At 37.7% G+C, this 19,595-nt stretch overlaps 2 protein-coding genes across 6 annotated transcripts in view; one reads left to right on the top strand and one right to left on the bottom strand.

Annotated features, from left to right (window-relative positions):
- LOC124711602 (RILP-like protein homolog) overlaps positions 1-4,085 on the bottom strand; it is a 155,219-nt gene extending 151,134 nt beyond the window's left edge. The window contains exons 1-2 of one of the 5 annotated variants that reach the window (XM_047241759.1): positions 3,603-4,085; positions 3,253-3,388 (exon numbers count right to left, since the gene is read on the bottom strand). In XM_047241759.1, the coding sequence (XP_047097715.1) occupies positions 3,253-3,388; positions 3,603-3,896 (430 nt within the window). In that variant the 5' untranslated portion in view covers positions 3,897-4,085. The remainder of the gene's footprint in view (positions 1-3,252; positions 3,389-3,602) is intronic. The other 4 variants (XM_047241758.1, XM_047241760.1, XM_047241763.1 and 1 more) reach the window with 4 other exon arrangements.
- A 132-nt stretch (positions 4,086-4,217) lies between these two features.
- On the top strand, positions 4,218-5,738 carry LOC124711262 (ATP synthase subunit gamma, mitochondrial). Its single transcript, XM_047241240.1, has 2 exons — positions 4,218-4,318; positions 4,428-5,738. The coding sequence occupies exon 2, from the start codon at positions 4,510-4,512 to the stop codon at positions 5,386-5,388; it is 879 nt and encodes a 292-aa protein (XP_047097196.1). The 5' UTR covers positions 4,218-4,318; positions 4,428-4,509; the 3' UTR covers positions 5,389-5,738.
- Positions 5,739-19,595: the final 13,857 nt, after the last annotated feature.

A 19,595-nucleotide genomic window follows, 5' to 3' on the forward strand; every position in this document is an offset into this window, starting at 1 on the left:
ACCTAGATTTCTCCACAATTAACTGATTTTCCCCTGTTTTTACATTCTTTTGTAAATTATTCATATGCCAGTATTTTTAAGACCACGACTTATTAAACTTATGGGTTGATACCATTCACGTCTGTCAGCACATGCCTTCTTCGTAATTGGAATTATTACATTCTTCCAAAACCCTGAGGGTATCACTTGGCTAATATATCTAGCACACCAGGTGGAATACTTATCTCTGGTTTCTAGTTGATGCAATGAAAGGCATCTAATTCCAAATGCAGAAATAACATAAGTTAATGCAGATGAGTAGGAAGAACAGTCCCTTAATGTTTGAACACAGCATTAGTAGCGCACTGCTTGACAGAGTCATGTCAAATACCTATGTGTGATGTTGCAAACCATACAAAATGGAATGAGGTGGAAGCTCAATGGGCGACTTTAGTTTATTGAGAGATTTTTAGGCAAGTGTGGCTCTACTATAAACAATGGGACACTACTGCAATCCATTCTTGAATACTGCTGAAATGTTCGGTATTCCCACTAGGGCAGATTATAGCAAGACATTTAAGCAATTAAGAGGTTCGCTGCTAGATTTGTACAGACAAGTTCGATCAACATGCAAGTATTATAAATATGCTTTGGGAACACAAATGGGAATCCCTGGAGGAAAGACGACATTCTTTTCAAGGATCGCTACTGAGAAAATTTAAGAGATCTAGCATTTGCAGCTGAATCCAGAATGTTTCTACTGCTAATAACCTACATTTCACATAAGCTAAGAGAAATCTGAGCTTTTATGGAGGCATAAAGACATTCATTTTCCCCTCCCTCTATTTTTGAGAGGAACAGGAAAGGAAATGACTAGTAAAAACACAAGTATCCTCAGCCATGTACAATATGGTGGCTTATGGAGTAAGTCTATAGATACGTTGATACCACTTTTCGTTAGTTTTTGCAATTTTTGCTATGTATATTAGTATACCTTTTTGGTTTCTTGTGTGCTATCCATTTTGAGATTTATGTATCAGACTTTTGAGTCTGAGTTATATAGGGAAATTGATTTTTCAGTACCAGTTACAGCTCTTTTGCTCTTATTGTGTGGTTTTTCCCTTTAACCATTTTTTTCTTGTTTGTGTGACTGTTGCATTTTGCATATTTTACTATTAATGTGATTTTGCAGTTTTGTTGGATTTCAGTTTGTTCCTAAATAAAACCCCACTTTCCCAGGGTGGTTCCATTAGCTTCAATATTTGTTATTAGGGATTTGTAAAATTCTGTACTTGTTTATACTTTTGCAACATGGAAATGTTTAAGGTTATTGTCTGTCAGCTTGATATCATGTTTAGCTAGCACCTTAGCACTTGGCATGACGTCACTGGTCAAGACTGTTGGTATCTTGCATCTTGTTGTATCCTGTCAATGAAGTTGAAGGGAAATTTTACGTCCACTTCTAATATCCACCTTGTGGATAGCCAATATCTGTACTGTGTTCCAATCACTGAATGATGCACTTGCTGTATGGATGTTGGCCTATGGTATTTTACGGTTTAAAAGGGAGCTAAATAAGTTGCAAACTATTTATGGAATCTGGCAGGGATTCCATTGAGCCTATAACTTTCTGCATTGTTTCTCAATGACATTGATACTAATATCAGCATCACTCATTATTGCAGCCGTACGAGAATTAAACTGGATAAGAACTTCTGCACGTTTCTTAAAAAAGAAAACTGAGTTTAGCATTTATGCTTTTACTTTGATAGACTCAGTTTCAATTTTTGTGCCACTGACAGCATTTACACATGACCAAAATTTCTTTGGGTGTTGAAATATCTTCCAGTACGATTCTGCTACAGTAGTCATTAACAGCTTCACTCATTGCTCTCTTGACACCCAAACACTTCTATCTACTCCCATGCTTCATTTTATGTCTATTATACAGTAGTAGTATAACCAGTTTCACGATTTGAGCTACAGTTCCTTCATATTACCCTGGCAATAGCTAAGCTTGTGAGTTCCTTGTCTGAATATGTAAATCTTGCTATTCATTTTAGCTGCCTTTTGTATCTCAGTAACTATTGTTGCCACAACTCCCTTCATGGTCATTGATACCACTTTCTATGTGGACAACCCCAGATCTTTCAGGTCTATATGATGCCATAATATCTAATGACTGGAATGTGATGGTGACCTTCCCCTGCAACCTTTACTCTGATGACCAGGCTCTGTAGTAATGACTGAAGCCTAAGTTAGTTTGGAAGGTGACATTTTGCTTGCAAGTTGACACAGTTTTGAATGCGAATGTGAAATATAACTTGTGGGAACAGATTAATGTTTAGTGTAGCCCAACTTTATGTTCACATCATTTCACATACTTTTCATTACAAAAACTACAACTGCAAGGTAAATTCAGAAAACCTATATTAGATTATGGACATGACCGACAAGTATTTTGGTGTACATTATGTACATTTATCACATATGACCAATGACAAATGATAAGGGGTTCACTATGAAGATTTATAGAGAAAGTTAGTCTTACTTCACAGAATGTGACGTAGCCTACATATAAATGTGACAGGGAAAAAAAAAAAAAAAACAGCAAAATTAACAAACATGGGAAACAAGACGTGCCTCAAACACAAAGCACAGAAAATGACAAGATACAACTTTTACTGAACCACAGATGTTCCTGCACAGCTGTATGAAAGTGAGTCATACATAGAAAACATAGGTAGCAAAAATGAGATTTCTAAGGGCAGTTAGTGGATGTAATATAGTGTAGAAAATTTAGAGAATGAATGGATTCAACGTTTATGAACTGGGATTGAAATAACATGAAAACAGAATAAAATGGAACTAAGAGATTAATAGGATGAGTAACAAGAGAGTACCTTTCAAAAATCATTAGGCCCCTACATACAAACTTGAATGGAGAAGAAGTCAGGGAAGACCAAGGAAAACATGAGTTTCATGACAAGCCGATGAGTAATTGTTTAAGTGTAGAAGAAAAGAAGAAGAATAAAGCCAAACTCGACAGCAAAAAGCACAATGCAATTCATTACAAATGGAGAAGGGGGAACTGTGTTTGAAATCAAATGAAATAAAACATACATGAACTACTACATTTTGCTGTCACAACAAAACTACTTGTTTACATGGTTGTTATTACCTTCATCAGTTGCATGTTTATGATATTAGTACCTGTGAAAGAACAGAGTTCATTCCAATTACTACTGACTCCAAAGTGAAATGTTTGCTCACCTGAATCGCCACATAGTTTGTCATCTCTTTCTGCCAACAACGCTGAGAGTTTGTGATTTTCATCTTGTAATCTTGTTACCATAGACACCAAATCTTGCGACTCCTCCCGCCAATGTTCTTCTATTTGTTCCAATTCCTTTAAAGGTTCACAAATGATGATTAATAACATTTGTGGCCAAAGCTTTGTCGTAGGTTCTAGTCATGCACACACAATGATTGACCATAAAGGAGTCTCTTTCTAAATGATAGAGACAATTTTTTATTTTGGTTCATAAATGGCTTCGAATGTATCGTTATTAATTCGACAACTATACATAAATAACAATGAACCACTATTAAATTAGTCTAACCTTTTCAAATCTTTGACGATCTTCTGCCTTTTCAAGCTTGTCACTTTCCAATTTAGCGATCCTTGCCCGTAGCTCTTCAACGGTAGTATTCTCCCTTTCATTTTTCGTCGCTAGCGCTTCAAGATTCTCCAATGCACTTATTACTTTGGGCATCAAACCAGTAACAGCCTGCGTTCCGTAAGCATCGATTATCTTTTCGAACTCCTTTCCAATTTCCGAAGCAATATCATACACATCAACTACGGATAAATCTTGTTCGTATTCTTCCATATCCCCTTCTACCTGAAACGGCATGTAGATGACGTACTCAAGGGAACGAACAACCCCTAAACTCCCTACACGCTCTCATTACTTACTCAACTTGACATTTTCGCGATCACTTTAAATTATAGAAGTTGACGTCTGTGAAGTGACTTAACGCACCACTGGTCAGCGATTGATATTATGGACGTGGTGAATGAGATAAAAAATTTTCTTTCAGTGTTCTGTCGCAAGATACTAAATATCAGAATTTTTCTATTATTCTTCCTATGTGTCTTCAGATGTCTGAGAAAAACCAAAACTAGTAAAAAATTATCTTTTAGAGTAAATTCTATCGATAGTCCTTGCAGGTAGGTCTTCGGACAGGAAGGTCTTTGCTTTCAATTCAGAGAGCTATCTTGTAATCTTCCTTTCGGGTCGGCAGGAAGGTCGGGTAATATTTGATTGTGGTGAAGGTCTGTACTAAGTTGTATTTGCTATAACGTAAATAGTGAAATGTTTATGTTAAAGAACAGAGTTGACGTAGTTGTTTAGTAGTAAATATGGTAATTTTAACCATTGCAGGTAAAGTGGTCGGCCTAAAATTTATCCGGAGCCTGCCCGCAGCAGACCATTTTTAATATCCACTTACAAGAAGGATTAAAACATGTTGGGCAGAGCTGGAACGCTGGTGCCCCTCTGCGGGCAGCAACAACAGCAGGCGAGAGGTATGGCTACTCTTAAGGCCATTTCTATTCGACTAAAGTCAGTTAAAAATATCCAGAAAATAACACAAAGTATGAAGATGGTGTCAGCTGCAAAATACACTAAAGCTGAAAGGGAACTGAAGCAAGCCCGACCGTATGGCGAAGGAGCGAAACAGTTTTATGAGAAAGCAGAGGTTGCACCCGTGGGAGAAGCCCCCAAAAAACTTGTAATTGCTATGACTTCAGACCGAGGACTTTGTGGTGCCGTACATACGCAAGTTTCAAGAAGTATACGCACGGAACTGACAGAAGACCCCGAAAACACCAAGATAATATGTGTGGGCGACAAATCACGAGCCATCCTACAGCGATTGTATGGTAAAAATATTATTGGTGTTGCAAATGAGGTTGGGCGTAAGCCGCCTACTTTTACTGATGCTGCAAAGCTGACAAATATAATTTTGAACAGCGGATACGAGTTTACAGCTGGTAGAATTGTATACAATAGGTTCAAATCTGTAGTTTCGTATACTACCACAGATTTGCCACTTTTCAGCTTGGAGGCCATACAGGCTGCTCCAAAACTTCCAGTGTATGATTCATTGGATTCTGAAGTTCTGCAGAGTTATCTGGAATACTCCATAGCCTCCCTGATTTTTTATGCTATGAAAGAAGGAGCCTGCAGCGAACAATCTTCAAGAATGACTGCAATGGATAATGCAAGCAAAAATGCAGGCGAAATGATTGATAAGTTGACACTGACATTTAACCGCACTCGACAAGCCGTGATTACAAGAGAATTGATTGAAATTATTTCAGGAGCGGCTGCTCTTGACTAGATTGAGTGAAAACGAAGCCCATTTTTTAATGAGGTGTTACGGCTGAAAATGTATTAGAATTGCACCTGCTACCAAGATTTCAAAATGAAGTGCGTTTGTGAAAGTGCAGTTTAGAAAACGAAACTGAAATCGAAAGACGATTCTACTACATTATTTATGTTATTGCATTTGAGTACAGGCAGCAGTGTAATAGAGTATCTTGTCCAATATTGTTCACTTCAACAGTAGCAGAAGGAATCCAGCAGTGCATTGTAATTTCAGATTGTTAAGTGGTCATTATAGTTCCATTGTTATGTAAAAAGATATTTCCACTTGTGTATCATCCAGAATAAAACTTGGCAAAGTTTGAAGTAGATGCTTCACTGTAAAGTTACCCTTCTATCTTTGTGCTTCAATCTGTTTTTTTTTTTTTTTTTTTTTTTTTTTTTTTTTTTTTGTGGGCCTTAACTTTTCAGGATGATTGTAGGCAAAGTGCACAAACTTGAAGTTTCTTGAGATGGGCAAGAGGATATTAACATGGCTGGTAAAATAACAGTCAAGTTTCTGGAACAAGATCACCTTTTTAGAACTAACCAAACGCCCTCCATTTCAGTGCATTTCTCCAGCTGACTAAAAAAAGTTCTTCAGAGGTATAAAAAGACTTGTAATTTAGCAGCAGTTTTTTTATAACATAAACTCCTTGTATTGCACCCAGGCTGTTTGCAATTGATTTACTATTGCAGCATCTCCTAGTATAATTTATGTGGCTATTGGCTGTAAGGCCTGTTACAAACATAATTCATTGGTTTGGTTTGAGAATAGGTAGATGTAGATAAGTCAAGACCAGGATATGTCTTGTGAATTATGAACTGTTATTATACAGTGTACACTGAACATACTTTTAGTCTGTTAAAAACGAGAGTCGGGCAGTGGAAAATCGGGGACGGAATAACAGTATGAAAAGGATAGACTGCTGCTTACCACATAGAGGTGTTTAGTGGCAGAGAAGCACATTAATAAAGACTTATATGTTAGCTGTTTCTTCCTCAGACATGGACAGAACCACCCACCCATGTGGGGACTGCAGTCTCACCTGACACACACACACACACACACACACACACACACACACACACTCTCTCTCTCTCTCTCTCTCTCTCTCTCTCTCTCTCTCTCTCTCTCCAGATACATAATCAGCATTCCTGAGAAAACTTGAGTGTTGTTGCAAATAGGTGCAGTCAGTCAAGTGCACACACAATTTAATCTCATTCCCCCACCCCTCCTCTCTCTCTCTCTCTCTCTCTCTCCCTCCCTCCCTCCCTCATACGCCTTGCAATGTAGAGAATTGTTGCTAAAACACTAAATGAACTTCCCTTTGGTTATCACTGTTATGTCAGTCGGAAGTCACAAGTGTCCACTGTGACACCTCTCAAAATTCTTTACTTTGTGTCTATAATATTAGTAAATTCATAAATCAAAAATGGCTTCCAGTCAAATAGGAGCAGCCACTGAGTTAATTAAATAAATATCTCTTATAACGTTGTATGGTATCACAGCATAAGTGTTTCCAAGTATTCTCTAGGAATCATGTTCCTTTATTTCAAATTAGTATTGTATTTAATTTTGAAAATTTCATGTGAAATTGAGGAGTCTGTTGTTGATACAGATAGGTGTTTTGATTTCTTCTACTGTATGTTTATTCACTTGTTAATTTGGTTTTGACAGCTGTATGTAAACTTTATTTGGTAGTGTAAAATTTATTTATTTTATTTTGTGTATCCACCTGTAGATAAATATTGTATGAATGTTATCCAGAATAGGCCTACATATAAATTCATGTAAAACTATTTCAAGGAAATGGAACATTCAAATATATAAACATAGAAGGTACAAAAATAAAAAATAAATATAAGGGCATACAAGACAAAGTAATACAATTTTATATACATGTATTCTTATGTTACTATAAGTTCATAGACTATTTGTCATAGGGCTTTACTTTAATCCTCTCTAAACAGCAAGTTTGTATATACACTATGATCTTTTAGTGAAGATTATATATTGCACAACGGCTGTCTGTTAGATATGCAAATATAGGGAAAAAGTTTAGGATGAGAGAGTATTTTCAGTTTTGTCTTAATATAAACATTATCAGAAAATATTGGCCTACATCGTTGCTTACCAAGAAAAAACATTTTTTAGTAGAAATGTTTTAAATTCTGCTCTTAAATTAATTTTAATCTTCTATCTTTTGAATGTAGACTGGTAGTGTATTGTAAAGTGTAGTACCAGTAGGGCTCACATGCCCTCATGTGTGTGTTGGTTTTGTTTGCTGATTATGGAGTGCTTTGCTGTTTTGGGTGTTGTAATTATGGAAGTCAGCATTTGTCCGAAAAATCTGAATGGTGGGTGCTAACACTTACTAGTAACTTCCCAGAACCACAGTGGTGTTTTGAAACAGTTGTGTGTGGGTTGGCATGTCAATTTTTGACCAATAAGTTTCAGCCACTGTGGTGGTCTGCTTTGTGAACGGACAAAAATAAAAGTTGTGTACAGTTATGTGCCACAATCAGCAATTCAAATGTGGGTACAGTCACTGTAGAAATTTAGCACACATGGACATTTGAGATGAAGTCTCACATTATATGCAAGTTGAAGAAATCTTACAGAAGGTAAGTACGTGTTTTGAACGCTAACAGCAATAATGAAAATTGGTGCTGTGAATAACACATTCCCTAGTTTGTTACATTAATTTCTCCAGAATCTACAAATCTGATATGAGCATACATGATATTCTTTGCTTACATTGCTAGGAAGCTTAACAAGAACTGATCAATCTTTGCAAATTAGCATTGCTCAGTGAAGTGTTGTGCACCATTCAAAACAACAAGAAGGCATAAGCTGGGCAGCTACTGCAGAACACAGTTTAATCCTGCAAATGGCATCACAAGTTAACACAGGTAAAAATTGTAAGAATTCATTGTATCACAGAAGTAGGAGAAGAAACGGTCAACAGACAATGAACATCGTCTGAAAGTGGAATACGCATTGTCCTCAAAGAACTTTGAAAAATGAGCTATTTTATTTCATTACTGTCTGTAGTAAAACTAAATTCAGATCATACGGGTTCATAACTGACGAGTCTTTATAATTTTCTGTTTCATATGTATTTGGACACACACTATCTCAACCTTAGAGTGGCCATGGTTCAAGATATCTATCTAGGAATTAAACTTCTCTTCGTGGAGAAGAAATAAAAACTTTTACATGCAGCCAAAGGCATTGTAATTTTATCCCAAATGTAAAGGACTGGAAAGATAATTTGAATGAAATGAATACCAATGGGAATGGAGAGTGGAAGATGGTCATCACCAAATGTAAAACAAGGGAAAATAATTAAATTGAAGCAGGAAATGCTGAGGGAATTAGGTTAGTAAATGAGACACTAAAAGTAGTGTATGAGTTTTCATATTTGGCAGCAAAATAACTGATGATCGCTGAAAGTAGAGAGGATGTAAAATGCAGACTGGCAATAGCAGGAAAAGCTTAGCCAAAAAAGAGAAATAGGTTAATGTTTAATATAAATGTGTTAGGAAAGTCTTTCTGAAGGTAGTTGTAGTGAAGCATTTCACAGAAGTGAGATACGGGCAGTAAAGAGCTCATTTAGGAAGGTAATAGAATAACAGAAGAGTAGATTGTATAACTTATGAAGAGGCACTGAATCAAATAGGGGAGAAAAGTAATTTGTAGTACAACTTGACCAAAATAAGGGCTTGGTTGATTGGACATATCCTGGGGCATCAAGGAATAGTGTATGTGGTAATTGGAGAGGAGGTGGGTGGACTAAGACTTGAATGCAGTGATCAGATTCAGACCATTGTTGGATGTAATACTTATCCAGGTGTAAAGAGCTTGTACAGTATAAGACTACAATGGAGTGTGGTGTCAAGCTAGGCTTCAGGCAGAAGACCAGGGCAGCAAAAAGATGCTGCAGTGGAATTCAACTTGGTGATGGTTGTAACTTGTCCAGAGAGAGTCCAGCCAAGTGTAGTGTCACATTTTTCTTAAAAAAAGACATTTCTGGTAGCTCAGGTTTCTGCTCTCTGTCAGTGTCTATGTCTTTCACACTAACTGCTGTAGCGTCTGTTCCCTTCTTCTCCGAGCTGTTTCTTGTTCAGTTCTGTGAAAAGCTGCACTCCAGGCAAATATCTCCAAAAAAAATTGCTAACACATTTGTTCATGATGATAACATATTTCTCCTTTTCAGAAAAGCTGCTGAGTCACAGCCTTGTTCAGTTACTCTGAATTATTCATTTTAGTTTCAATACTTTTGGAAAAGAACTGACCTAGCAGTCCAGGTCATGAACATAATTCCATTTTGAAATTGTTGCTTGATGTTACTTTACCACAGCATGAGTTTCAACTCTACTTAAAAGTTGCCTGCATGTAAAGGCTGAACCTGGTCATGGAGTTAAATAAAATATACGTCATCAACTGGAGTGGCATTTCATTAACTGAACGTACAGCTGCTGAACAACAGCACTCTCTAAAGTAGGGAAATTAACACAGAGATAAATGGTTTGACCACAGAAAAATCTGCACACGCTAGTTCGAATTATTTCTCCAAACACAGTGAGATTACATAACAGGAATTCGCCATTAATGTAGCAGTCACAGGTTACTACACGGCCGAGTTACGTTAAAGTGACCACTGCCAATGTTCAGTGCCAATGTGCAATAACCACTCACAAATGGTAGGTGGCAGCACTAGTAATGGAGGGTATATAAAGCATGTTGGGGGAAGGGACACAAAAAACAGTGCAGTCATCATAATTTGGAAATGGAGCAATTTATCTGGTATCCAAAAGGGCATGGTTATTTGCTTTTGGACCAAAGGTAGAAGCATTTCTGATATGGCTAAGTTAGCAAACTGTTCGCATGTCGCTGTAGTTAAAGTACACCATGCATTGAAAAATAGCACTATCCAAAACCATTGCCAAGGCAACTGTGGTGCACCACAGGCCATGGGTGGATGACAGCTGCGGACATGTGCACGGATGAATAGACATGCAACTGATTGCCCGGATGAACCAAGAGGCTACCAACAGTGTCTCCTCAAAGACTGTGCAGCAAATGTTGCTGCATATGGGCTTCCACATCAGTGCCTGGTTCGTGCACTCATGCTGCCTGCTGTTCATCTGCAATGAAGGCTGGGGTTTGCATGGCAGTGCTACAAATAGACATCCACTGAGTTGTGACAGGTAGTCTTTTCAGGTGAATCATGTTTTATGCTCCATTAGGCAAATGCCCACTGGTATGTAAGGTGTGAAGTGAAACTCCTAAAGTGAACACCGTACAACAATCATGTAAAGGAGCCCTACAGTCTAGGGGGTTGTTTTTGTGGCATTCCTTGGGTGACCTCATCATTCTGAAAGGCACAGCGAATCAACACAAATTTACATACATCCTTGGAGGCCATGTCCTATCCGCCACCAGTGCAGTTTATTTCTCCTGGCATGGTGGTATCTACCAGCAAGGCAATGCAATGTGTTACACAGCTTGCAGTTGACATGTGTGGCCCAAAGAGTACCAGAATGAGTTTACGTGCTCCCTCAGGCACGAAACACCCTGAAGTGAAACCTAATCAAGAATTTGTGGGACCACTCGATCGGGATGTACGTGCCATGGATCCTCAGCCATGGAACATAATGCAGCTGGCCATGACACTGCAGTCTGTGTGACTCCACATCCCTGTCAGTACCTTCCAGAACCTCAATGATTCTCTTACTTCACATCTCGCAGCAGTCCACGCTGGAAAATGTCATTATTCAGGATTTTGACAGGTGCTCACTTTAATGTGGCCAGACAGTGTAAGCAACCAAGAGGTCATCCACAGATGATGTGACTTACCGAACGAAAGCGCTGGCAGGTCGATAGACACACAAACATACACATGGAATTCAAGCTTTCGCAACAAACTGTTGCCTCATCAGGAAAGAGGGAAGGAGAAGGAAAGACGAAAGGATGTGGATTTTAAGGGAGAGGGTAAGGAGTCATTCCAATCCCGGGAGCGGAAAGACTTACCTTAGGGGGAAAAAAGGACAGGTACATATGTATGCAGATACGCGTTGAAATCCTCATGACACAATATTGTAGCATGTCACTCAAGGAGCCAAAAGAAGCTGGTGCAGTGAATCGCTAAAGTGGAGTATTGTGCGGTAATTTGTTTCTGGCTGTAGTGAAAACATAGCTGTGTCAAGCTGATCCAGATATGTGTCACCTGGATTCGCCTGACATCCAACTGCTGCTGCTCTGCTGAACATGAATTACCATGTGATACTTTATCCATGGGCTGCAGTAATTTTTTATTTATTTATTTGGGGTTATCTGGCAGCAAGTTACTGTACTGTGTTGTGGGGATTTCAGGATTTGTGTGTGTAACTGCAAATCAGCAAGCTAAAAATGAGTTGTGAAACTTTTGTTTTTTGAAGTGATAATTACATTTTTGTAATTACCACTGATCAGATGCTCTCATGCAACAGGATCTACTGACCTAACTCTGTCTACATCTGTACTCTGCAAGCCACTGTAAAGTTCATGGCTGAGGGTACTTTCCATGGTTTCAGTTATAAGGGTTTCTTCCTGTTCCATTCCCATATGGACTGCAAGAATAATAACTGTTTAACTATGTCTGTTCGTGTTGTAATTAATCTAATGTTGTCTTCACGATCCCTATGGGGGCAATATGCCAAGAGTTCCTGGTTTCATTATTTAAAACTGGTTACTGAAATTTTGTAAGCAATATTTCTCTGGATAGTTTGCATCTATCTTCATGTGTCTACCAGTTCAGTTTCTTCAGCATGTCAGTGACACTCTCCTATTATCCCCAGTTAGTCCTATTTGCTATGGGTCCTACACTCTTGGGCAAGGATGGGTTGCATTAGTGTTTTGTAAGCAGTCAGTTTTGCAGACTTAATACATTTTGCTCATATTCTACCATGAACTACAGTCTGCCATCTGCTTCACCTATAACTGAGCCTATGTGAGCATTCTGTTTAATACCTCTACAGTTGGTTATACCCAAGTATTTGTATGAGCTGACTGATTTCAACTGAGATTTGCTGATTTTGTAGTCAGAAGATACATGCTTTTTGTTTTCTGAATGGCACAGTTTTAGGTTTATAAATATTTGAAGCAAGTTGACAGACTTTTACCATATTGAAATATTATCAATATCGACTGAATATTTGTGCAGCTTTTTTAGACGATAAATCATTATCGATAACTACATCACCTGCATAAAGTCTGAGGTTACTATTAAATATCTTCTGCAAGGTCATTAAGATACAACATGAACAGAAAGAGTCCCAGCACATGCCCCTGTGGCACACTGAAAATTTCTTCTACATCTGTCAATGGCTCTCTGCCCAAGAAAACTTGCTGCATCCTCGCTACTATGAAATCCTCAGTCTTGTCACAAATTTAATTTAATACCCCATATGATCATATTTTTGATAAGTGTAGGTTTGGTAGTGAGTCAAGTGCTTTTTGGAAACAGAGAAATGCAGCATCTGCCCGATTGCCTTGACCAATGGCTTTGAAGATACCGTGTCAATGTTTTCGGAATTTATGCTAGTGGGCATTGAGGAAGTTATTCTGTTCAAGGTACTTCATTACATTTGAGTTCAAAATATATTCTAAGTTTCTACAATGAATTGATGTGAAGAGTATTGGACATTGGTAGTTTTGCAGATCACTTCTGCTACCGTTCTCGTGGACGAGTTTGACCTGTGCTTTCTTCCAGTCATTGCGTATGGTGTGTTCCTTGTGGAATGAGCAGTAGATACAATTAAAAAGGGGGCTAACTCACCCACAAATTCTATATAGTATCTGACACAGATTACATTGGACCTTAGAGCTTTGTTCAATTTTAGTAATATCAGCTGTTCCCCAGCACTATCGTCACTAATATCTGTATCACTCATTTTTGCATTAGTGTGAGAATAAAGTGGGATTTGATGTGAAAGTGGAGTTCAGCGTTTCTGCTTTTTGATTTGCTTCTATCTATTTCAGTCTCCATCTCATCCATGAATGATGGACAATAATTTTGATACCACTTTACATGTGACCAGAATTTCTTTGTGGTTCATGAGAGATCGGTAATATTATGCTGCGTTAGTTGTTGAAGGTTTAACACATTGTCCTTTTGACAACCAAACATGTTTCCTTCGGTGTCTATTCCTAAATGTTTTACACATATTACACAGTAGTCTCTGTTTCCTTAGAAGTTTCCTTACAATGGCTGTATACAAAGGAGGGCCCAACACACCAGGAACCATTCTACTGGACACACATCTCTCAAGTGCATGATCAACTATTCTTCCAAACCTTAGCCACAATTCTTCTATGTGCTGCTCTCCAGAGCTAAGTGTCTTGAGTTCCTGATTGAGATACAACCCAACTGCCTTTTTATTTAGCTTACTGAACACACAAATCCTCCTGTTTATTTTACTTGCCCATTGTGCTATAGTAATCATTGTTGCCACTGGTATCAGTTAATAAATGGACATTGTCAAAGATGTCAGTTTTATGTGTTGCTATTAGAAATGATATATTTCCATCATGAGCGGGAGTCTTAACAATCTGTCTGCTGTAGTTAGTTCTCAGATAACACATTTAGTAATGTTTTGCAGCACATGTGCTCACAACCACCACTTACAAAACTAATTTTCCCAGTTCAATTTTGGATGATTAAAGTGTTCATTGATGACAGTATGATTGGAAAACTTGTGTATTGTTGAATTTAAGATTTCTGTAAAGTTTTCAGTTACTTTTGGAGGAGTGTGTGGTGGTCGATAGTAAGACATTATTGTAAGATTATGTCCCTACATGGCACTGAGTCTTACCCCCAACAATCTCTCACACAGTTTCAATTTTTGTGTTGGTGGACTTGAGTTTCTCTCTCTCTCTCTCTCTCTCTCTCTCTCTCTCTCTCTCTCTCTCTCTGTTTGGCCTTTTACATCAGCATGATTACCACCAAGTCATCAGGTAGGATGAGCATAGGCAGAGGTTGTATACTGTCATGACCCCAGCGCCTGTTTCACCACACCTACCATATGGATTCTTCGCCCAGCCACCAGTTCCCCAGAACTCCGCAGATGGGAACTAGCACTACAACATGTCCTTGGTTCTCACCACCCACCTGGACTCAATTTATGTTAACTTCTCCCACCTCAGCATTTCTTCACAAAAAAACTCATTTCTTCACTTAGTTCCAGTTTTATACATCTTTCATTTTCTGACCTGTCTGTTTTTCTCTCTCTCTTCCCATCTCTATTACATGCATTGCATTTGGCTTTTCACTTGTATTAACTTGTTCACAATGTTTTAGCAGTAATCTCTGTCTTGCATATTACCCTGTCTTCCACTTTTAAGGTTTTCAAATCTTGTCAGGTACAATCTCCAACATTCATTCTTTTCGTTTCATCGCATCCGATAAGTCTCCCCTGACCCAAGTTTCTGGGTGACTTTTCTGAAAGCTTGGGTACCTAAAATCTTTTTTATATGGGTGTCTCCTACTGCCACTTGGTGAGTAAATTTTTTATCTGCCCAATCACATTATATTGTCGAAAGTCTATTATTTTTCATTGTTATAAGAAAAGTTTGAAGATTTTTAAGCAGAAGAAAATTATCTTTTCAATGATTAAGATCTAAATATAGTCATATTGAGAGAACCATGTAATATACTTGAGAAAATAATTTACTATGTAACCCTGAAATGTAAGGGATTGGTTTAAATAGCAAATTGACTGGTTTGATACCACAGCTCTTAGTTCAATTAGGCCACATAATCAACCAGATTCCAATTAACTAAAATAAAATGTCAGCACCAGTAATTCCTATCTCCTGAATATTATGTAATGTATGTGGTCATGAAACAGTAATGCAGCAAGTCTATGGAAGTCGGTTAATAGGTAGGAACATCTGAAAATTTCACATTCTATTATAATTAGCAGATCATGAAATCATGTTCTTACGAGATGCTCATCTTCAACTGTCAGCCAGAATACCTCAGACAACGTTTAGCTTATGAATTATTTAGACATAAAGGAAAAGACTCAGCAAAAGGCAGAAGCGTTGCGTCATTGATAGGTATCTATCGATGACACAGTGCTTCTGCCTAAATAATTCATAATTCTCAACCAGAACTTTCCACACAATGTTTAGCTTATCTTGCATACAGCTATTATTCATCTCTGTGATCCACACATGTCACAATATTCATTAATTTTTGGAATAGTGTGAGACATGAGTTATTGTCAGTCAGGAACGGTGAACAACTAAAACCCATTTTCCATTTAAATGTCAAAACTTCTAGTGACACTGATAAAAAAATCTGTTCACTAATGGAACTAAAATGTGGTAGGAATCCTGTACCTACTTTATTTACTTTGGGATCAACAAAACTGTGAAAAGTATTGTTTGTGCCGTGTATTTGACGTAAATTCCTGTGATGATGTCTCTTTCAGACTGAATTGTTTATATTGACTGAATGATAGAAATTGTAACATTTCCAAATGTATGTTAGATTAACAAGACTGATGATTTTTAATAGTGGTTTATAAAATCAACTCTTTCAGCAATTTTCCATTAGTCATGAACTGAACTGTACATAATCAGTTGAGTTACAAGAGGAAGGACTCACTGTTGTTCCGACTACCATGATGTAGGATCTGTGTCAGGTTGTATAAAATGTTGTAAAAAGTTTGTTGGTGTAGCCTGAGCTTATTTCACATTACACACTTTATAAACCTAAAACGTGAATCCAGGTCTCGGCAAGATCTGCAGGCAGATTTCAATCTAAGTATTAGTCATTCCTGAGTTACACCAGCCACATAGACTTTTATTTCATTAAACACATTATGTTGCAATGTGAATGAAATATTTAAGTGCCATTTAAAAGTGAATAGAAATGTAACAACTCCCAGAAAGGACAATGACACAACTGAAAAGAATGTAACTTTTCCGTGAAGCAGAAAAATATTTTCCTAAGAAAGCACTGATATTTCAAGCATTATAACTTATTAACATCAGTTCTAAAGTGTTGTATAACATACCTCTTGTACATTGGAATAGTTAATTATTGCTCATCTTTGTGTATCCGTGTTCTCAATACAGTTTTGTCTGTCTCATCTTGGTTTCTGCGTGGTGCCATTCCTTTTTAACCTTTCTCAAGCTATCACTCTCTTCTTATTGAGAAAAGAACATGTAGTCCCTACAGCTAGGACAATTCTATGAGATTTTGTTTGACATTTGTGTGCTTAGTCCCCAACTGACCATGGATCTTGTCAAGGTGGGGATGGCTTATGTGCATTAACTATACATATAGCCTTACCGTAGGTGGAACCACAATGGAGGGAGATCTGTGGAGAGACCGGACAAACATGCGGTACCTGAGAGGCGCAGCAGCCTTTTCAGTTGTTGGAGGGTCAACAATCTGGGTGATGGATCAACATGGCCATGCTGTGCTGCTACTATGAACGGCTGAAAGCAAGTTACTTTACCCAGTGGCATGCAGTTCTTCTGTATGGTTTAATTATAATGGCAACTTTTTGGGTAAAATATTCTGGAGGTAAAAATATTTGGATCTCCAGGGGGAAGGGGGATACAGTCATCAGCAAAACCAGAAATGACATTGTACAGGTAAGAGCCATTAATCAGATGGTGAGGGTAGAGAATTCAAAAAGAGAAGAATCAGTAATTGTAAAAACAACATTAGTCCAAAAAAGTAAATTTTCCAGGAGAAGCAAAAAACTGTATACAGGCTAAATAATGGACAGTAGGATAAATCCATTAATTTTAATATTGACTGTGTATGTTAGGTAAGCTTTAACAGTAAAACAAAGCACTTTAAATGTAATAACTTTGCATGAACAATTTTTTTAATTGCACGGACTTATGTTGTTATTGCAGGATGAACATTTTGGACTGACGTTTTAACATCAACATTTGTTTATGTTATCAAAAATTACTTTATTGTATAAATTTAATATACAATATTACTTGTACATTGCCTAATATTGTTTTACAGAGAAATTGAAAAATATTGTTAATGTATGCACACACTGTATGGAAAGACTAAAGATATAATGATGTAAATTGTGACATCAGGAATTAAATTTCTTATTTCACCTAACAGGACAATGAAGGATTAACACTACACTATACAGGTTATTTTACACCAAAAATTTATTATGAATCATCTTCAGGAGTGTCCACAGAAGGCCGTTCAGTCAATTCCAGATAAAAGGCATTGTGCTCATCAGGAATATGGTGCATTAATTGTCCCACATCTTTCAATTTTTGACATTGATTGCAACTTTGTTATTATATGCAATTTCTGCTGGCAACTTTAGTTCTGTCTGTAATGAATGTCGCAATGAAAAGCGGTGTTTTACGAGACTATCAATATGATAGTAACTGTCAACTTTACCTGGAAACATTTCACTGTGATGGAAGCTCATAAATGAGGACACTGTGAATTTCACTTTACTGCTTTTGTCCACATTCGTCCTATAACTGTCGTCAGACAAACTGGATGGGCCACCATTTTTTGTAACCCAAAATCTCTTCCATAATAACAAGCTTTACATTGAAAAAATGAAATGTCGTGTGACGAGGGCCTCCCGTCGGGTAGACCGTTCGCCTGGTGCAAGTCTTTCGATTTGACGCCACTTCGGCGACTTGCGCGTCGATGGGGATGAAATGATGATGATTAGGACAACACAACACCCAGTCCCTGAGCGGAGAAAATCTCCGACCCAGCCGGGAATCGAACCCGGGCCCTTTGGATTGACAGTCTGTCGCGCTGACCACTCAGCTACCGGGGGCGGACAGCTTTACATTAATATTATGTTTTTTGGATGATGTCACCATACATTGAACATACTCATACAAAGAATATATTCTGTCTTTTCTTCTTATCACCCGCTTTATGAATCTGCCAGAACTTACAAGGCAGTTCATTACCGTAACCACTGTGTTATTATTTTGCGCAGGACACCCATCTGAGAACAGATGTAATTCAGTAACACTATCAAGTATCTCTGTGTTGATGTAATCAACCAAAAATGAGCGTACTTCGTTACGTCCTTTGTGGGCAGTACCTTTGTGGTACAGATATACCTTGGGTTTGTTGCTCTTTAGGTCTGTAATACAGAATGCATTAACGTTAATTTGCCGTAAATAAAGAGCTTCCTGCACTGGGAGCTTAGGCAACTGCAGATTTTGCATATAATCGAAACACAATACTACCACATGCTCATTTTCTGCACACTTTTCCTTAACAGCATGTATCTTTAAATAGAATTTTTTTGCTTCTTCTTTTATGTACCATGATTTCCGCTACAGCCACACGCTTTGCAGTATCGTTCAATGATGGACTCTTAATCTTCACTGAAAGTGACTTACGAGAGCAGCAAGTATCGATTTGCGGCCGCCCAAAGCGTAAGTTAAAACACTCATTGAAAACCCATAAATAAATTCCATATGTCACTCTGGTATGAGGATATAACTTCATGAACAGTTCATACATACTTTTTACAGATAATTCAGGGTTTAAGTAATACATTTCTTTGCTTGAATAATGTGAGATTTTTGTAGGGAATGTTTTAATATGCTCCTCAATTATCGATAGGACTTCCTGTGGTGTTGCATTGGTCGAAGCAGTACATCCTCTACTGTCACATGGGCGAACATTATTTTTCACACAGTTACAAATTCGTCGCACACGTTCATTTGTAATGCCAAAAAGGCTACAAAATGCCTTTTTGCACACTTCCACCCGGCCAGCATCTCCAGTTACCACGTGATATCGATAATTTAGTGCTCTTGGCTGAGGCTGGCCATCACTTTTCCGGGGTCTTCTGCATACCATGTCTTCTTTTTCGATCAGCCCTGCAAGGTAACCATCTTGTGTGTTCTTGCTCTCAAAATCGTGAAATTTAGTGAATATATCTATCTGTTCATGTTCAGAGATCCTCTTGAAACACAGTTTCTTACATCTGAAACATATTAATACACGAATACCAATGTCAGGAAATGTAAAAGAGTTGCAAAAAAAAATTATTTGCATAAAATCAATTATTTTTTATTGATAGAGTAAATTATCCATATGATATTTACATACCATAAAACATAGAACAGATGGGAACCTCCAAGAAGTAAAA

This window comes from Schistocerca piceifrons, chromosome 8, assembly GCF_021461385.2.
Source record: "Schistocerca piceifrons isolate TAMUIC-IGC-003096 chromosome 8, iqSchPice1.1, whole genome shotgun sequence".
Lineage (NCBI taxonomy): Eukaryota > Metazoa > Arthropoda > Insecta > Orthoptera > Acrididae > Schistocerca > Schistocerca piceifrons.